The 20,686-nt window shown below is 41.5% G+C and overlaps 1 protein-coding gene across 1 annotated transcript in view; it reads left to right on the plus strand.

Moving 5' to 3' along the window:
* Positions 1-20,686, plus strand: part of LRRIQ3 (leucine rich repeats and IQ motif containing 3) — a 37,558-nt gene that overhangs the window by 2,942 nt on the left and 13,930 nt on the right. Inside the window, 6 exon segments of the mRNA XM_075615812.1 lie at positions 5,602-5,890; positions 9,669-9,992; positions 13,498-13,631; positions 15,155-15,299; positions 15,734-15,823; positions 17,808-17,940. Coding sequence (XP_075471927.1) covers positions 5,636-5,890; positions 9,669-9,992; positions 13,498-13,631; positions 15,155-15,299; positions 15,734-15,823; positions 17,808-17,940 — 1,081 coding nt within the window. The 5' untranslated portion in view covers positions 5,602-5,635.

Consider the following 20,686-nt stretch of genomic DNA (forward strand, 5'->3'; position numbering starts at 1 on the left):
TAGTACAGAACTGATTTATTTATAAAAAAAACAACACATGTAGGGGATATTGCTTTAACTGCTGCTTTAAAGCCAAACTTTAATAAGTGATGCTTTGGGCTTTGATAGAACTGGTTGCACGCTTTGTAAAGTACATTTTTGGGCACATTTTGCTACAACAGATTTTTGTGTGCTAGGGGCATAGTTTTTCTTTAATTAACAGGAACTTTAGACCCTGGCAGATATATGTAATTCAATATTTTACTTGGGTGGTGTAAGTGGATAGATATGATCGCAATCGAGTAAGGGGTAAATATTAACTAATTGAAAGTACCTTGCGGGGGAGAAAGGCGAGTTGGCTAGAGTAGCCGTGTGTATTAACTCTTGTTGCATATCTAAGTCAAGTTTATTTATTTATTTATAAAATATTTTACCAGGAAGTAATACATTGAGAGTTACCTCTCGTTTTCAAGTATGTCCTGGGCACAGAGTAAAACAAATAATACATGGTTACAAATACAGTTACATAAATGAACAAGGTATACATTTATATACAAGACATTGCATGCACAGTTAAAGAAAATATATATTATGAGCTTATGAAACAGTTACAGACCAGATTAAAGTGTGAGACAGCCTTAGATTTGAAAGAACTTAAGCTGGTGGTGGATATGAGAGTCTCTGGTAGGTTGTTCCAGTTTTGGGGTGCACGGAAGGAGAAGGAGGAACGTCCGGATACTTTGTTGAGTCTTGGGACCATGAATAGTCTTTTGGAGTCTGATCTCAGGTGATAGGTACTGCATGTGGTAGGGGTGAGGAGCTTGTTCAGGTAGCTGGGTAGCTTGCCCAGAAAGTATTTGAGGGTGAGACAGGAAAGGTGAACTTTGCGCCTAGACTCTAGTGATGACCAATCTAGTTCTTTGAGCATTTCGCAGTGATGTGTGTTGTAGTTGCATTGGAGAACAAAACGACAAATTGAATTGTAGAGGGTGTCAAGTTTGCTAAGGTGGGTTTGAGGAGCCGAGCCATATACTATGTCTCCATAGTCAATAATTGGCATTAGCATCTGCTGTGCAATACGCTTTCTGACCAGGAGACTTAGGGAGGATTTGTTCCTGTAAAGTACCCCTAGTTTGGCATAGGTCTTGGTTGTCAGGGTATCAATGTGCATCCCGAATGTTAAGTGGGAGTCAAACCATAAGCCCAGGTATTTAAAACTAGTGACAGGTGTTAGGGTGGTGGTAGCGTTGGTTCTAATCAGGAGCTCAGTCACTGGAAGCTTTACAAATTTAGTCTTGGTCCCAAATACCATTGTTACAGTCTTGTCAGTGTTTAAAAACAGTTTGTTTTGGGAAATCCAGTTTTCGAGTCTCAAAAAGTCAGACTGAAGTATGTGTTGAAGGTCAGAGAGGCTATGGCTGTGTGCATACAGGATTGTGTCATCTGCATACATGTGTATTGAGGCTTCCTTACAAGCTGTGGGAAGATCATTAATGAACACTGAGAAGAGTAGGGGCCCCAGAACAGAGCCTTGCGGGACACCACAGGTGATATCCAGGGGGTTGGAGTTAGAGCCTGAGATGGACACATGTTGGGATCTTCCTGATAGGTAGGACTGAAACCAGTTTAAAGCATGTTTCCCTATTCCAGAGCTCTGGAGTTTGTTAAGCAGGATAGCATGATCAACTGTGTCAAAAGCCTTTGCAAAATCTAGGAATACTGCACCAGTGAGTTGTCCCCGTTCCATTCCACACTGGATTTCATTGCAAACTTTTAGCAGGGTAGTTACGGTGGAGTGTTTGGGACGAAACCCAGACTGGAATTGGCTAGGGAAATTTGTCTTGGTGTAGAACTCGCTTAATTGGGAGTGGACACATTTTTCCATAACTTTGGATAGAATTGGGAGAAGTGAGATTGGCCTGTAGTTTGAGACAGTGTTTTTGTCCCCACTTTTGAAGATTGGGACAACTCTGGCAGTTTTCCAGGTCTTAGGGATATGGCCTGCAGACAGGATAGAGTTGACTATCGACGCAATTGGTTTGGCAATGGCTGGGGCACCAAGTCGTAGGAACCTAGATTGTAGTAAGTCGGGTCCACATTGGCTGCTTAGTTTTAGTTTGAGGAGCGCTTGTGTAATCTCCTCTTCAGATACTGGGCTAAATTGAAAATTGTGGGCAGTGTTGGGAGGGGGTGGGACTATAGGGGTACTCCCAGGATGAGATTCAGGTTTGGGGTTTGTGTTGCGTTTCGCTAATAAGTTAGTGGCACACCCCACAAAGTAATCATTGAATGCATTTGCAATGTCAGTGGGGTTTGTCAGAGTAATATCCCCCTTAGTGATATTACTTGGTTGTTGATGGTTAGGAGGCTGGAATATATTGTTGATAACCTTCCAGAAATTAGCTGGGTTTGATGTATTCTGGAGGAGATTGTCAGAGTAATATTGTGCTTTTGCATGCCTTGTTTGCCTTGTGCACACGTTCCGCAGGCATCTGTAGTGATTGAGATCCTTGGTAGTGCCAGTTACTTTGTAGCTTTTCCACAAGGCATCCCTGAACTGGTAGAGTGCTATAAGGTCAGGTGTAACCCATGGAAGGTGGGCCCCCCGTACCCTTATTTTGCGTAGTGGAGCATGGGTATCGCAGAGTTTTAAGAACTCGGATTGGAAATAGTCGAGCGCAGAATCGGGGTCGGGAATTAAATCGATTCTGTGCCATGGGCAGTTGGTAAGGTCATCCAGAAACTGTTGTGGGTTAAAGTTTTTAAATGTTCTAGTTAGGAGAACTTTGGGGCTTGAATGGGGCGGTTTAATTTTCCTTACACAGTACACTATTGCATGGTCACTGAAAATGTCAGGAAGGATGCCAGAGGATTGGATTCTGCTGGGGTTTGAGGAAAGAATCCAGTCTAGCAAGGAATGGTTATGCGATTTCAGGTTTATCCGTGTGGGTTGGGAAATGAGTTGCGATAGGTTAAGTGACTTGAGTTGTATCTGGATTTTGTGGTTTTTAGGGTCAAGCCAATTGAAGTTGAAATCCCCAAGAACTAGCAGCTCACTCTTCTCATTCAGAGAGGAAATGGAGGCAAGAAATTGGGTGATATCAGTCAAGGATTGTGGAAGGGCTTTAGGGGGGCGGTAGATGCCAGCAAGCAAGATGGGCTTAGAAAAGGGGAGGCAGATTTTGCCAACTAGAGTTTCAAAAGAGGGTGGACTTGGTGGGCAATGTAGCAGTGTAAATTGTAAGGTGTCTGCAATATAAAATAACACCCCTCCTCCTCTCTTTGACCTATCTCTCCTAAAAATGGAGTATCCCTGAATGGCGATATTTGCATCAGGGGTTTTAGAGGATAGCCATGTTTCTGTAAGAACGATGGCTTTGGGTTTATGCATAAGGCACCATGCCCTTAGTTCGTCTAGTTTGGGCAGCAGGCTCCGGATGTTTATATGGGCGACAGATAGCCCTTTTTGGAATTTAAAGGTGGAATTCTCAGGGGCATGGGACAGAGCTGAAATGGGAGGACCTGGGTTAGTTTCAATATCACCTGCTAGAGAGAGTAATAGTATGAGAAGAAATTTGGGTAGTTGTTTACAAGTTGTAAATTTGTGGTGTTTTCCATTAGAGTGAGCAGTGGTTGGTGTGCTGGTTTTTAGAGTTCTCCACCAACATTCAGTAGATAGTGCAAGGCTTTTGAGTAGTCCAGGGTGTATGGTGATGTTGGGTGTGGGCCAGGATGGAGGAGTTTGTAGTGGATAGAGGGAGTAACATCTCCATGAGGCCAGGAGAAAGAAAAAAGTTAGAAGACATAGCAGGTTCATGATGCCAGAGGTAGGCAGTGTTGCATGGAGCTGTTATGAGCAGAGTGAGTGTGTGCAGACTAAACAGCAGAGGTGAACCTGTACCTTGTCATGTGTTTTGCTGCATTGCAATGCTAGGGTCAATTCAGGGTTTCAGTGTTTTGTGCAGTCAGTTTTGGGAGAGGCTGCAGTGAAAGAAGTTGTAAAGGGGTGGGGGGTTAAACTATGCAGGCTAACAAGCATGGGATCATAGTGTGATCTGAATAGCTTACCATTTGTTGTCTTGAGTTAAAGAGTTTGCAGAAAGAAGCAGTCCCCAGTCACCTCTAGTCAAACTGTAGTCTAACTGTATCACTTAAAAACCTCACTTTAAATGCCTCACTGCCCAATGCAGCTGAGCTGTTAGTATTATACACAAAAAAAAGGTCACATGACCCTCCCCCTCCCCAATCAGTCACCTTGTTCCATTTGTTCAATTAACAGCACAGAGTTAAGAGGAAAAAAAAAAAAAATACTTTTTACATTCAAACATACTAACTTATATATCAATTCAACAAGGCCAGATTCAGTCTTATACAGAGGGTTTCAACATCAGGAACATACTTATATATCAATTCAACAAGGCCAGATTCAGTCTTATACAGAGGGTTTCAACATCAGGAACATACTTATATATCAATTCAACAAGGCCAGATTCAGTCTTATACAGAGGGTTTCAACATCAGGAACATACTTATATATCAATTCAACAAGGCCAGATTCAGTCTTATACAGAGGGTTTCAACATCAGGAACATACTTATATATCAATTCAACAAGGCCAGATTCAGTCTTATACAGAGGGTTTCAACATCAGGAACATACTTATATATCAATTCAACAAGGCCAGATTCAGTCTTATACAGAGGGTTTCAACATCAGGAACATACTTATATATCAATTCAACAAGGCCAGATTCAGTCTTATACAGAGGGTTTCAACATCAGGAACATACTTATATATCAATTCAACAAGGCCAGATTCAGTCTTATACAGAGGGTTTCAACATCAGGAACATACTTATATATCAATTCAACAAGGCCAGATTCAGTCTTATACAGAGGGTTTCAACATCAGGAACATACTTATATATCAATTCAACAAGGCCAGATTCAGTCTTATACAGAGGGTTTCAACATCAGGAACATACCTGTGAAGAGAATGCAATTAGATCCATGTCATATCAGCTGAGGTTATTGGTTATTGGTCTTGCATGAAGAAGGTGAGTATATTAACTATATATATATATATATTAACTGTAGTCTAAGTGCGCACAAGTGTAATATTCGTGACAGATGGTATATTGGGACGGATTGAGGGGAAATATTACTAATTTGAGCGACCTTTGCGGAAAGTGAAAAGTGGGTCAGCTAGGTAGCAGTGTATTAACCCTTGTCCCATAAGCTGATCACATGCTCACAGGTGTGCCGTATGTGACACATACTGTACATTAGCAAAGAATAAGCCTATGATATTTATTGCAGCTTAATGTCTGTATAACTTTTTGGTCTTGATAAGTGACCCCTGTGATGCCTTGCTGTGGTAGAATAGTAAGGTCATATTGTTAAACACTTTAATGGTTTGAAAATGATACGTTTTCTAGTTAACTCAACTTCTTGACTTAATTTCTTCTAAATTTCCTTGAAAAAAACACATTCGTTTTGCCTTCAAATGTTGTATTAAAACTTTGAAAAAAGAAACAAAATAATCAAAGACTACTGTCCACTGTAGTTAAAATACATAAAATGTTACTAACATGCTGTATAATCATTGTTATTTTTTTTCCAGTTATGACAACACCTCATATTTCATAGAAGAAATAATGGAATTAAGATACCTTTTACCCGCCTCTGAAAAAGTTTTGCTTGACTATGGACTTTCAGTTAACAATTGCCAGACAAAGGAGCTCAAGGAACTGGCTATTGTATATTTAAATAAACTACTTTTGAAAGAGGTGAACAATATACAATATTGCACGTCGCTGAAAGTCTGCTGCTTGTCTAACAATTGCATTACAAATATCAATGCTCTCCGAACATGTTGTCATTTAATCAAGTTGGATTTGCATGGAAATCAGGTAAGCGATTTGTTATGAAAATATCTCTATGGATCTGTTTTTTTAAATCTGTAATTTACAGTTGAGGACCATTTATCAGCAATTGTAACCTTTTGTACCATTTTCAGTTATTTTGTAATGTAACATATTTAATAGCTTTTTTTAGAATTACGTAGAAGCAGGCCCATATTACTAAGCAATGCTATGCCATAAGGCAGGGGTTCTCAACTCCAGTCCTCAAGCCCCCCCAACAGGTAAGTATTTCAGGATATCCCTGCTTCGGCACAAGTAGCTCAATCAGTCCCTGCTTCAGCACAGGTGGCTCAATCAGAGGCTCAAAACCTGACGTGTTGGGGGAGTTGTGCACCCCTGGGTTAGGGTGTGATTTCGGTTAAGGACATTCACCCGAGTATACAAAGTGTCACTTTTCGCTTCCTATCCATTTTTTCACGAACACCCTTGATTAAGCTCAAAAAAAATAAAAAAATCCAATTGAATACGTGCATATATAGGAAATGATACGAACATATTCAATTAAAAATATATGTAAAACTGTGCACTCACCCACTGAAAGTTAAAAATATAAGATATATAAAGATATATTATCTTTAACTGTGCACGCAATGTCTTGTATATAATGTATACCCTGTTCACTTAATGTAACTATGTATTTGTAACCATGAGGGTAGAAATCCATAGGAGGAAACAACGGAGCACAGCCAGGATCCATCCAGAATCTCTTTGACAAAGTGCTGTTGCAGCGCGAAACGCGTTAGAGGGGTGTCCCTGACCTGCTCTATACCATGTGTCCACCTATTTAATAAATTCTTTTTAACCCGATTTTTTTGATTGTTGCTCCTGCGTTATTTGGATTCTGACTGGACCCTGGCTGTGCTGCTCCGTTGTTTCCTCCTGTGGATTTCTACCCTCACTTCTACTTCACTACGTGCGGCACGCAAGAAAAGTGGAACCGCTGACAGCATCAACCATGTGAGTTACTCTTATTCTCATTACTGCGTCACATTTGTACCCTGGCTGGGTTACTATGCGCTAGGGTGATTATCCGAGTGTTTGTGATATAGACAGGGTTATCAATATTATGATCCCGGTCTTTTCACTCACCTAATATGATTTATTATATTTACCACCCATCAATGAGCTGCATTGTGACTCTCACGGATGTGCTGCTTCTTGATTTCTTCCGCACAGGAACTTGTTTACTTTCATTATTATACTAACCTTCCCTTATTTTTGGATGCACTGTTTTTTTGGGGACTCTTGAGCCCTCATTATACAAGTATTTGTAATCATGTATTTGTCATCTTCACTCTATGCCCAGGACATACTGGAAAACGAGGGGTGACTCTCAATGTATTTAGTTTTTATAAATAAAATAAAAAGGTATATTCGCCTGTTGTTACAAAAACTCCAGTCTCCTCCCTCCTGTGTGGTTGGTCAGCCACTGGTCCATGTGATCTAATGTTGGTAACAAGGACCCGCTGGATGCCTTCCTGGTCTCTGTGATATGGAGAGTTGTTTTGCTCTCCGGCACCTCCACCTCTGCAATGCCGTGTTGTCATGGCGATTAGCCATCTGTATCAGAAGATGCAGGAGATGAAGCCGGATAGGCGGTAGGACGCCCCACGCGCTCCCCCAGCAATCAAGTTAAATGTGGGGAAGAGCTCGGGGCCTCTGTAAGCGCAGGGCTCAGTTTGCCCCCCTCCCCATATGGGTGGGGGAGGGCTCACCCCCCAGTTTTGCGCACCTTTGCCCTTATGTATTGCAGCTATCTATCTTGTAGGCATAGGATTTACTGAAATAACTCACAATGACAAGAGTGCATGGCATCTCATTTTTATTCTAAGAAGAATTTAATTGCAATACCATCATTTTATTTTCTCCTCACTGAATTTTTCATCAGAACCAATGACATGTTAAAGGTTACCATTGTTGTATTAATGGAAATCAAACGAAAGTACAGTTTAAAAATAAATGTTTGACTCAACAGGTTAAGGGATTTATTTTTCACATTTTCTGCATTTGTTTGAAAGATTGTGTCAGGAAGTTACATGAGTTCAATATGTATATTAATTAAACCATCAATTTGAACCCATACAATATTAATAAGATAACACTGTTGGAATCTGAAGCAATATATACTTGGGTTTAGTGCATATTTGCTTCATATTGATCTGCCTTCTGCTTTGTCTCCATTTAGGTGCTAATAGCTTTATCCGTATAGAGACCACCAGTTTTCATTCAAAGTGCTATTTTCCTTAGGAATTTAGAAAACGTCATAGAATCCCATGTTAATTGATTCAGTATTGTAGAATATTGCATAGCCATTTCCTTTAGCACTGAAGGGAAAATCAGTGTATCAATTGGTATTCCTAAATGTACACAAATCAAATACTGGCAAAAGGAGTGATTCGTGAGTGAAGGTATTGTCTCTGATACAACAGTTGGAAGCGGGGGTACCTGGTTCAAATCCTGGTGTCGGCTCCTTGTGACCTTGGGCAAGCCACTTTATCTCCCTGTGCCTCAGGCACCAAAATCATAGACTGTAAGCTCCACAGGGCAGGGACTGTGTCTGTAAAAACCTATGTACAATGCCGCTTACCGCGCCCTATGCTGTAATTGTGAAGCGCTGAGTCCCATTGGGAGTAAAGTGCTATATGAAATAAAGTTATTATTATTAGTAGTAGTACTAGTAAGACCCCACAGTGCAGTGTTTCCCAACTGGGGTTCCGTGAGGATCAAAAGGGTGCTGCGGGTATTCTGAAGCCAGGGTCACGATTGATGTGTGAATGGCCCCGATAGCATTAACACAGCTCCCTTTCAAATCACTCCAAGTCCTCTAATATTTCCTCCACTTTATTGGAAAAAGCAGCAGAATACAGATACTTGTGGATGGTGTGTAGTGGTGATTTATAGTTAGAAACCGGTAGAAAGAGATGGCCTCGCCATGGGAGATTAACAGAGAAGGGTGCTGTACTCACTGTCTCGAGGGTGTAAAAGGAAGTGGGGGGCAAGGGTCACACTAAAGGTTCAGTGAGACTGCACTAACTGACAGCAAGGACAGGGGGGGAAATGGGAAAGCCCATAACTTGGAGGACTGGAGATGTTGCCAGAGCAACCAGGGGTGTGGCAGACTAGAAGGAAAAAGGGCTACATAATGTATCCATTCCATCTGCACTGCGAGTGAACTGCAAGGAAAGTGACATCCAAGCACAGCTAGCAGGCAGAACTGCCAAGGGAAGGGGGGCTGAAACAGAGAAGGCAGACAGGGGTATTTCTGTTCCATGACAGCGGGATTTCCACGATCTCGCAGGGCAGTTTCCTCTATCTTTATTGGCTGCATTACCCAGCAGCAGCCAATCAGGAGGAGATGTCAGAAGCCTGTGGGGTGTGGCCAAGCAGAGGAGGAGGAAGCAGCATGGGCAGGAAAGAGGTGAGGTTGTGTCCTATTGTGTGTGTGTGTCCTGTGTCTTCCCCCTCTGACTGTGTCTGTCTTTCTCCTGTGACCCTGTCCTGTTGTAGGGGTGCCTCAGCAACTGAGCACTGTGGTTAGGGGTGCCCCGAGAGAAAAAACGTTGAAAACCACTGCCACAGTGTATATATTTCTGCATTTAGATGCTTTGGCAGAATATAAAAGGTAAACTAAATATATGCTGTGGTAAAGTAGGCGATCTGGCAAACACACACGTTCTTGAATTTCAGCAAAATAATATTTTGTTGGTATATTTCACAGTTTTTATTAACTATTTATGTGATTAAACAAATATTTATTTTTTTACAGATCCAGCAGCTTCCTGATCGGAAATTTTGGCGTGAATTGGAGGACTTGAAGTTGCTTTACCTTCACAACAATGGGATTGGAAATGGGAAGAGTGTGGCGTCGTTGTCTTCATGCCCCAATCTGATAGGTCTCACCCTGTTTGATACACCATTAAGCCTGCACAAACACTACAGGCATATGCTCGTCAACAGCATTTGGTCACTGAAAGCCCTCGATGACTACGTCATTTCTGATGAAGAAATGATTGAATATTGGTCTCTCCCACACAAATTCAAAGCACGAAATCCTCACTTATACCTTAACATGTTACCTGTCCTTAGAAAGGTAAGAATCTACATTTAACACAGCATAATGTTTATGACTGATCTTTTGAGGACACATCACTGACTTTCACGGGGAAAACTTGGGTATTCAGTATATAGCAATTTGTTTCATTCTTTTTTTTTTAAGCGCAAAGAATTAAAGCGGCAATCCAAGCGGGCGATTTATTTGTAATTTTTTTAAACATTGAATTGAAGCAGGGGGTCTCCGGAGCTGAATGCCATTAATTTCAGCTTCAGCGACCCTCTGCTTACGGAGATACTTCCTCCATAGGTGGTACCGGTAACATAGGGGACACCATAGGTAGCAAGTTTAATGTAATGGAGTTTCAAAACCCCTGCGCCCCACGGGCCAATTAAAAGCTGTGACATCATCCGGTGCGGCTTCCTATTGGCCTTGTGGCGCTGGAGCTTTAAACTTTGCAGAGATACCGGCACCCCCATTGGAGGTCTGTATCTCGGGAAGCGGGGGGTCCCCAGAGCTGGGATGAACGGGGTTCAGGTCCGGAGACCCCCTGTTTAAAACCTATGTAAAACAAATAAAGGAAATCACATGAATTGCTCCTTTAATGCTTGGGTTATTGTTAATGTATACTAATGGGTAAGGTTTAGGGAGAAGAATAGAAACATGGTTCAGTTTAGATTGGCATATGGTAAAATAAAAAGATTAGAGATGTGCAAAATGTTCTCTGATATTTGCAAATCCGGTGAAATTTAGCTCTTTTTAAGAAAAATGTAGTGAGTTTGAAACGTTAGCCAAACGAAACTCAACAAGCATTAAAAGTCACATGACTCCATGACACATTCTGCCAACTTAGTGAAATTCGCAGGGCCGCCAACGGGGGGGGGGGGGGATGGGGGGTGCTGCCTGGGCCCCCTGTGCGGCCGTCAGGGCCGCCAAGAGGGGGGGACAAAAGGTAATGTTGGCCCGGAGGCTAGTGGGGGGCACGGCGGCCGGTTCTGCAATTGGTTGCGGCCGGGCCCCGGCTCTTCATCAGACGCAGGCCTTCCTGTCCCACGCCAAGCTTCCAGCCTCTGACGTCAGCACGCCTCAGCTTCTGGTGCGCGCTGGCGGGAAGCTTGGCGTGGGACACAGAGTGAGGAGGTCTGCAGCTGATGGAGAGTCGGGGCCCGGCCGCGGCCGACCACTGGACCCCGCAGCCACCGGTCCCCCAATCCCCAAGGTATGTCTACTTTTTTTATATGTATTGGGGTGAACTGGGGTCTTTTTAATTGTATTGTGGGGGTCTTTTTATATGTATTGGGAGGGAGTGGGGGCTTCTTTATATGCATTGGGGCTTTTTATATATTCGTTGTTTTTTTTATATGTATTGGGGAGGTGGGTTTTTTGTATGTATTTGGGGGGGTTTGTATATTTTTGGAGAGATGGGGGCGGGTTGTATATATTTGGGGGTTGTGGATTTTTTTGTATGTATTTGGGGGTGGGAAGTTTTTTGCATTGGGGGTGGGTTTTTTTGGTATATATTTTGTGGGGGGGAAATTATGTGAGGGGGGAGGGAATTGAGTGAGAGTGGAGTAATTGACGGAAGGGGGAGGGGAGGGGGTGGAGAGGGAGTGAGGAAAATGGGGAGTAGGGGAGAGAAATATATGTGAGGCGGGGGTCAGGGATTGAGGGAGAGTGGGGTAATTGATGGAGGGGGCTCGCGTGGTGTAAAATGGGGGGGCTGGCGAGGTGTGAAATAGGGCTCGCAACACTGCCATTTAAGTAAAAGTTGTGCCTGCTCCTTGCATTTGTACTGGACCCCAAGATTTCTGTGGTGGCCCTGTAAATTCGGATGAAATACAGTAGACCAAATTTCAAGCAACTTGACAGCTTGAAAAATCTGAGGACACATTTTGCGAAGCGCATTTGAAGCGCATCTCTTCTTTCCACAGTATAAACAAAAAAGAGAAAACCGGCGCCTTACAAGTCCAAATAATGAAATTCTAGAAGTCCAATAAGTGTAGAAAAGTGTCCGAATATAAAACCTTTCTGATCCTTGGCTACCAGATGGTCAGATGCGGTTTCCACCGTGTGTTCCGTGATATGTGAAGAAAACACAGAAAGAAATATAGTGCAATACAGCCAACAAATGATTATAGCGGACACTGACTAACAACATACAACAAAGACTAACATTACATACAAAACAATACAAAACAAAACACTACACCACATATAGACAAACAAGGCTGGAAATATAAAAAGCTAATTTAATATATAAGTAAAACAACATAAAATAGTTAATGTGCGGGTGACTGAGAGACCGCCGGTCCGGTGGGTTAAAACCGGAACCCTACTCACAGGATACTGGAAGTATACAGGCAATGGATAACGGCCAGAGAGGTACACAATCCTCCTCCGGTCACACTGGAGCGTTCCTAGGAGTACTCCTGCGTTACTCCGCGTCCCTGGGGCGGATACTCCGTCACTGGGGCGTCAGACCTTGAGGTGGAAGACTCTTCTCGTTTCCGATCCACGTCCGTCGCGCTGCTCTCGTCACTCCGTCAGATTGAGCTTTGAACTTTACCGTACGCGTTTCGTGCGCATGCGCACACTTCTTCAGGGGAAATCCCGCACATTAACTATTTTATGTTTTTTAACTTATGTTACTTAAATTAGCTTTTTATATTTTCAGCCTTGTTTGTCTATATGTGGTGTAGTGTTTTGTTTTGTATTGTTTTGTATGTAATGTTAGTCTTTGTTGTATGTTGTTAGTCAGTGTCAGCCATAATCATTTGTTGGCAGTATTGCACTATATTTCTTTCTGTGTTTTCTTCACATATCATGGAACGCACGGTGGAAACCGCATCTGACCATCTGGCAGCCAAGGATCAGAAAGGTTTTATATTCGGACACTTTTCTACACTTATTGGACTTCTAGAATTTCATTATTTGGACTTGTAAGGCGCCGGGTTTTTTCTTTTTGTTTATACTATGTTTTCTGATTTGTACTAATCAGTGTTTCACCAGGCAGCCTAGCCCGCCACTAGGGGGCACTCCTATAGAGGTCACATCACTATTTCTTCTAGCGCTAATACACCACCTCTTTTTTTCTTATCTCTTCTTTCCATAACATAAATGAGTGTACATGCAACTGAACAGATTCATTGGGTAATTTTGTGTTTATTATAACTAAAATATACTCTAACCCAGGATTCGGATATCCCTGCTTCAGCACAGGTGGCTCAATCAGTGGCTCAGTCAAAGACTGTCAAAGCCACCTGTGCTGAAGCAGAGATATCCTGAAAACCTGGCCTGTTCGTGGCCCTTGAGGACTGGAGTTGCTCACATCTGCGATAACCCCATTTTAAACGTGACCCATTTTTGCTGCGATCACCAGCATCTTCAAGGCTATCCGTATACCTGCCCATGTTTTATATCACAGGTGAGCATTTTCCTGTAACAGAATTTTAGCATCCAAAATAATAGAGAAAACTATTTACTGTGATACATTTGTATTTGTATTTCAAGGTGCAGTGAATATTTTGATCTTGTTTTCTTGTAGGAGATTTGCTTCCACGACGAAATGAAAGTAGTGAAAGACATTATTACAACTATCAATCATATTTTAGCTCATTATTCACCAGTGCTTGTTGTTCAGAGATGGATACGAGGATATTTAACACGCAAAACATTGGGGTGAGTATTTTTGTTAGTGTTTGCTATTATTTCTTTGGCAGGGGAAAAGGATACTACACTACACAAAATCCACATAAAAAAGGTTTCCAACATTAGTTGATGTTGATGTAAAAATGTTTTGGCTCATTTGAATCATGAACATGCTATTCCAGAGACTTTCACCTTTTTTAAATTTTTATTAACGAACCTTATAATAATATTGTGCAATTCTGTGGAACCCACACCCTCTCTAATAGTGAGTCTGAGATCAGATGCATTCATTGTAAGGAACCCCGACCCTCTCTAATAGTGCGTCTGAGATCAGATGCATTGTAAGGGGAGAGGGAGTGGCTCAGTGAGTAAAGACACTGACTGGCACTGAGAGTTTGAAGTAGGGGAGCCTGGTTCAATTCCTGGTGTCGGCTCCTTGTGACCTTGGGCAAGTCACTTTATCTCCCTGTGCCTCAGGCACCAAAAACATAGATTGTGAGCTCCACGGGGCAGGGACCTGTGCCTGCAAAATGTCTCTGTAAAGCGCTACGTATAACTAGCAGTGCTATACAAAAACATGCTATTATTATTATTATTATTATTATTATCCCCAACCCTCTCTAATAGTGTGTCTGAGATCAGATGCATTGTAAGGAACCCCAACCCTCTCTAATAGTGTGTCTGAGATCAGATGCATTGTCAATTCTTCTGTATTTGGTACCTTTTTCAAATTACCTGAAAATTGCAGGGAACCCTTTAGGGACGCCTGGGGAACCCAAGGGCTCCTAGGAATCCCTGTTGAAAAACACTGCTGTTTACAGTAGCATAAAATGTAAAATAGCAAAATCTACACAGGATAAACCTGCCTAAAATATTGATTCTTTGTTGCCCAATAGTTCACGGCAATAACCAACAGAAACCTCTTTCAAGTAGATATTTTCTTTAGCTGCTGTAATTTCTGGATATTAGAATAAAGCAACGGGGAAGCAAATAGTTTTTAGACCATTTAAAGTGTGTAGTTTTACTCAACATTTCTGTTATTTGCAGATAGTTCCTTTTCAGGTTGGGATCCAGGACACAAATTATTGTTTCAATGCAATAGGAAAAAAACATTAAGTACAGTATGTGTAACCCAGAACTGTAGAAAGGTGTAATGTAAAGACCTATTGTATCTGGTTATTTTTCCCAAATGGGATAAAACATCATCAATACAGACATGTTTTTACGATGTCTTGAGTTACCCCCTCTGGAGAAAGGGTATCTTGGTGAAAGTGTTAATGTTTGAAGGTGTTCCCAAGGAGGTAAAGTGGCCGTGAGTTAAGGATGGTTTGGAGCTGAAGAGGTCACTAAAGAGAAAACTAGTGGGGACATAAAAAAGAAAAATGAAATGTCCATATACAATATAAACAATGGAAAATCCAATTGTGAGTAGCACTACAGTGCAGATCTCAATGATTAATGTATGGGATCATATAATTTTCTCCATATTTTACCTAAGGCTTACAATATGTACATAATCAACTGAAAATAATATACGGTGTGTACTCTTCTAGTCTTATTTCTCCACCGAGAAGGCAACAGAAAAGAATACACATCCCGCATAGAACAAGTCCGGATGAGGAAAGAAATATACTGATATATACCTTCCCTACACATACATTCTGCAAAGATGACGAAAAGCTCCCGATTATTAAACAGGTGAGTTGGAAAAATGTAATGATGTCATTTTTTTCTAAGATACATTAACATTGTTGAATTTTGACTTTTTGTATCATTAGAAATGTAACATTCAGCTTATGCAATATTAAGGGTAATTTTTCATTTGTAGTCCGTCAGAAGAAATCTTTAATGTTTTATCAATCAGTTAGAAAAGCCAGTGCAGATCTGAGCCATCATAATATAAATGTTGACACCTAAGGAACATGGTGTAAATATTCGAAAATGAGTTTTATACAAATGTGACGTTGTGTGGATGAGGTTATTATAAGAGTAACTACCGCAGAGGTTATTTTCAGCATGATTTTATTAGCAAAGTAAATATGGATCATTTAGTTTGCTAAAGCAACGTGGACCGATTTCAGAATAAGAATGCTCTCTTATGATGCCTTTTTCTTTCACAAACTTTTAAACAGACCGTGAAAAGAATTAACTGCACACCTGCCAGTAACAGAGTGATGCATATTACTGTAGACCTAAGCAGATTGCACATGGATACTCTCCAGGTAAGACGCATATGGGATAAAGAAGGAAATGTTTGTTTAACAGAATCTTTAGTAGGATCGTAGCTTTCATTAATTATGACCGTGTTTATTCAAACAGCAGAAACCAGCAGTGCCTCTGCATATCTTTCATAGGTCCCTAATACCTGCTATATTCAACCTATTGCCACATGTCATACAGTGGATAAGCTGCAGACATTATTTATGGGGTTTGAGCATAGTGTGCATCTGAATATGAGACCCCTATCCACTTGTAATATATTTGCCTAGAGTTTGTTTGCAGCGTCACTCCATTTATACAGCAAAGACTGGATTAAGGAAATATGGAGTTAGAAAATCCGTTCTAAGACTGCTACTTCATCAGTTTAAGCTTGGTTTCCCATCCTGCCTAGTGAAGCTGAAACTGGTGCAAACCAGAAGCAATAAGGTTAAGATGGATAAAAAAAGTACCAACAGTTCTGCACCGTACAATGTACAGTAGAAATCAGAAATAATGAGATAATCTGCATATCTTCAGCAGGTCCCTAACACTGCCTCATTTATCCCATTCGTATCTGTAATATGGAGGTTAAACTTCAGATCAGGGGAGGCCAACTCCAGTCCTCAAGGGCCACCAACAGGTCAGGTTTTTCAGGAAATACCTGCCTCAGCACACGTGGCTCATTCATAATGACTGATAATTATGGATAAATAATAATACATATAGACTGTAAGCTCCTCGGGGCAGGGACTCCTCTTCCTTAATGTTACTTTTATGCCTGTAGCACTTACTCCCATGACCTGTTATTTATATTATCTGTTATTTATTTGATTACCACGTGTATTACTGCTGTGAAGCGCTATGTACATTAGTGGCGCTATATAAATAAAGACATACAATACAATAATGATGCGCATGCATATGCTGTGTGTCACTTTTTAACCCTTTCACTGCCCCTAGGACGATTATAAATGTCCTCCTGCCAGCGTGCACGTCACAGCTCTTTGCGTGTGCACACACAGCCACTGGGGCCTGCCCCATAGTGGGATGTGCTGTGGTGTGTGGCGTGCACGCTGTAGCGCGCCGCAGCGGCCACTGGTGACCTGGCCTTATGCTCTGTGCTGCAGCCTCCGTCCGCAGCCGGAGATCACTGACACTTCCCAGAAGTGCGGCTGAGCAGAAATTTCAAAGTAAAATAAAAACATGTTTAAACATAGGGTTCCATCAGCAGAGGAATACAAAGCACTCGCATGGCCTTTTTCTTCACAAGTTCATTCGTTTATTTGTTCCACATTTCGTTCCTAAATGCAGACCTTTCTCAAGACAAGGTCTTAGTCTGTGTACAGTACTAGTATCTCCATCGTGTGTGAGTAGATGACCGTAAAGTTTGCTTCAATTTATTAAAAACACTAATATACTACACCATGAGGGTTTTTCTTTGTGCTCTGTGTGTGTGTGTGTGTGTGTGTGTTTATGTATATGTGTGTATATATATGCATGCATCCATAGAATGACCACGCACACACAGGGGGCAAAGAGCCTTTCCAGGAGGCAGTTGTTGTGCACGGTTGAGGAAATAAGGGATAGTCAAAATTATATCACAAGTGATCTATATTACCTGCACAACACCAAGTTAGGCCCGACTATCTTTATAGCTGTGAATGTGTATTTTCAGTATGTTATCTATAGAACACATTTTATGTCAAAATGAATTCCTCAACAAATTGATACAATAAAATGTTGTAAGAATATCTCTCAAATTGCAGTGGTATATTATAAATCAATCGGCATTCTTCTGCATGCCAGTAAATTTGGTCCATGAAGGTTTCACACAATATTATGCCAATGGTTAATTCTGTTTATCGTTTTTTGACAATGGTTGTTGGATTTCTCTGCATATACTGTATACATTATGTAAAACATATCAAACACGATCCAAAAAACAAGTCTACAGAAACACATCACTCAGGGTAACTTATTTGAAAATGAATCCTATTTCTGTATCAGGTGCTGAATGACACCGAGATTGTTTATAACCAGAGGAACCAAATCCCGCAATCTCCACCTCCCTGTGTAAGAGAACTAATAAAGGAAGAGAGGAAAAAGAGGGAAATAAAATCAAAGCCTTCTCTACAAAAAGGTTAGTCCTATTGAGAGGTAAGCAGTGACCCATCCCCAGTGAAAGAAGAGGCTATTGTGAAATATTTGAGCAACTTCATTACTACAGTATGTTGTATGGATTCTCCAATTACTGTAATGATGGTCCAACATTGTAGCCTACTTATTCATGATGGTGGTCTGTGACAGAGAGACCTCCTAGGTAGGATCAGTTAGGAGATTCACATATCAACTTCTGTTTAAGATAGTTATTTATTTCTCAGACCGGAGGGGGGGTGAGGTGGGGGGTTGCAATACACATATACAGTATCATCAGTGCAGTACAACCCAAAAAAAGTAGCATAACTCTGCCAAACAAATGAAGCATCCTCCGCTTTGGTGCAGGTTGTTAGTCCAAGCTTCTCCCCAGATAAGCCCTCTGGGAACCTGCTCGCTTGCAGGTGGTTACTCTCTCTGCCAGGTTGCCTGCTGGCTCCCTTTTTAATTTATGTCCAGGAATAGAAATACGCACTAGTTTTCAGTGAAAAAACACCATTTGTTACATATTGAGATGCTTGCGCTCAGTTGGATGCGTCATGATGTCATCACGTTTTTTTGGCGCGAAACAGCGGCGGATCAGCTGTGCTTAATAGGGGACAGATCTGCACTAGTTCTTTACTCCTTGATAAAGAACAAGACGTTCGAAACGCATAGGAGGTTTTTTCCTATGCTGTATTGACTCCATTAAAGATTTTTGTATTTTGGATCCTCTCCTGACTCCCGTTTTTTGTCTGTGCTCTACTCTTCTCATCTCAATCTGGATTACTTCAGCAGCAGCACGTCTTCCCTACAAGGAGGTGTTTGTGAGTCTTAACCTTTATTACTGCCTTATTATTCCCAATGAAATTGTGAGTGGTGGGTTTATCTCATTCACTCTCAGTTTTCAGGGAACTCTGGTTATATTTGGCTGTGGACCTACTCACTTGTATATTGAATACACCTATCTATGCTCTGGACTTATTACCTTTTAATACAAGCTAGGTATTTGAGCATTTTGACAAACTCTCTCATTTGTTACATCTGTATAAAGATCGGCAGGGCATAACGTTTTGAGGTGTTAACCCTTCCTCAGGTGTAATATAACTAATAGTGTGTACAAATATATTTATGCAAACATCCACCAATCACAAATCTATTCAGTTTTGCGCCATATGCAAATTAGATTATGTTATTATTACCTCTCTTTCAGTGATGTAATAGGCATATATATCAAAAAGTGCCAATTTTACAAATAATTGTGAAATTACACATTTTTTACATAATATAAAATACATTAGAGATCTAAAGTGAATAAATGATTAGTGCTATACGCGTGTGTGTGTTTATGTATGTATGTATGTATTTATATATATATATTGTGGCAGGACAGCCTCGTGGCGGGGTCAGTAAGACGCTAGACATGATGGGAAACTTTAAACTATAGTGGTTTATTAGCCACAACCAAAATAAAGTACGGGTGCACTGTCCCTTTAAGAAACTACTTTCTAGAAAATAAAGCCTATTCCCGTTAGGGAAACTAACTCACTTCTTGAGCCCTTACTAACAGGGCAGCCAGCTAATCTGGTTATGCCCAAAACATATGCTACACAAAGTATAACCAATAAGTATAATAATAAAGTCTTATCTGTAATGCAGCTCCAACAGCAAACAGGAACACGGTTCCGGGGAGCAGGCTGTTGCCAGCCTCGCAGCAATCTTTATCCTTGGTTGGGGTCCCAGCTGGTCCCAGCAGCATAGCTCCTCGCAGGACTGGGGGACCAGAGCAACAGCTACGGCTTCCTAGCCGGGAGAAGTCTCTCCACCTTTCTGTGGAAAAACAAGCTCACCTTGTGAGCAACTTCCTGCTTTTTAAAACACTTGTTTCACTGATGAGTTCAGCCCCTGTTTAATCAGTCTTCAGCTGTGCTCTCTCTCTGAGGAGATTAACGCTCTGTGTACTGGCTGCAGCGTCTCTCCATTCACTATTCCAGCCTACTGAGTCAGTGACTCTGTCACAATATATATACAGTGGTCGACAAATCCCCCAAAAATCTACTCGCCGAACCAAAAAATCTACTCGCCACCTAGTCCCGCCCCCAACCCGCTTTAAAAAATCAAATAAAATAAATTGAATAAATTCCTAGTAAGAACAACATTCGTTTTTGACATAAGTTTATTTATTGTATTACATTATACAATAATTAGTCATTGTTACGTGTGTGTGTGTGTAATCTTACCTGATCCGCAGTCCAGGTACCCTCATTCCCGCAATGTTATATGTTGTGGTGAGGTGTTTCTTACCTGTCTTCTGGGTTAGGGGAGATTCCGATGTCTCCTGTGTGAAGCTTGTGTCAGATCTGGAAGTAAGCAGTATAGGTTATTTCAGTGTAGGTATAGGGCAGTTAAGATATATGGGTAAGTAAGATATCCAGCTCCAGAGTGTGAGAGAGAGACAGAGAGTGGGTGAGAGAGAGAGCGACACACAGAGAGAGAGAGAGCGACACACACAGAGAGAGAGAGCAAGAGCGACACACGGAGAGAGAGAGAGAGCGACACACACAGAGAGAGAGAGCGACACACAGAGAGAGAGAGAGCACGACATACAGAGAGAGAGAGAGCGTGACACAGAGAGAGAGAGAGAGCGACACACAGAGAGAGAGAGAGAGCGACAGAGAGAGAGAGAGAGAGAGAGAGCGACACAGACAGAGCGATACACACAGAGAGAGAGAGCGACACAGAGAGAGAGAGAG

Source organism: Ascaphus truei, chromosome 10, assembly GCF_040206685.1.
Source record: "Ascaphus truei isolate aAscTru1 chromosome 10, aAscTru1.hap1, whole genome shotgun sequence".
Classification (NCBI taxonomy): domain Eukaryota; kingdom Metazoa; phylum Chordata; class Amphibia; order Anura; family Ascaphidae; genus Ascaphus; species Ascaphus truei.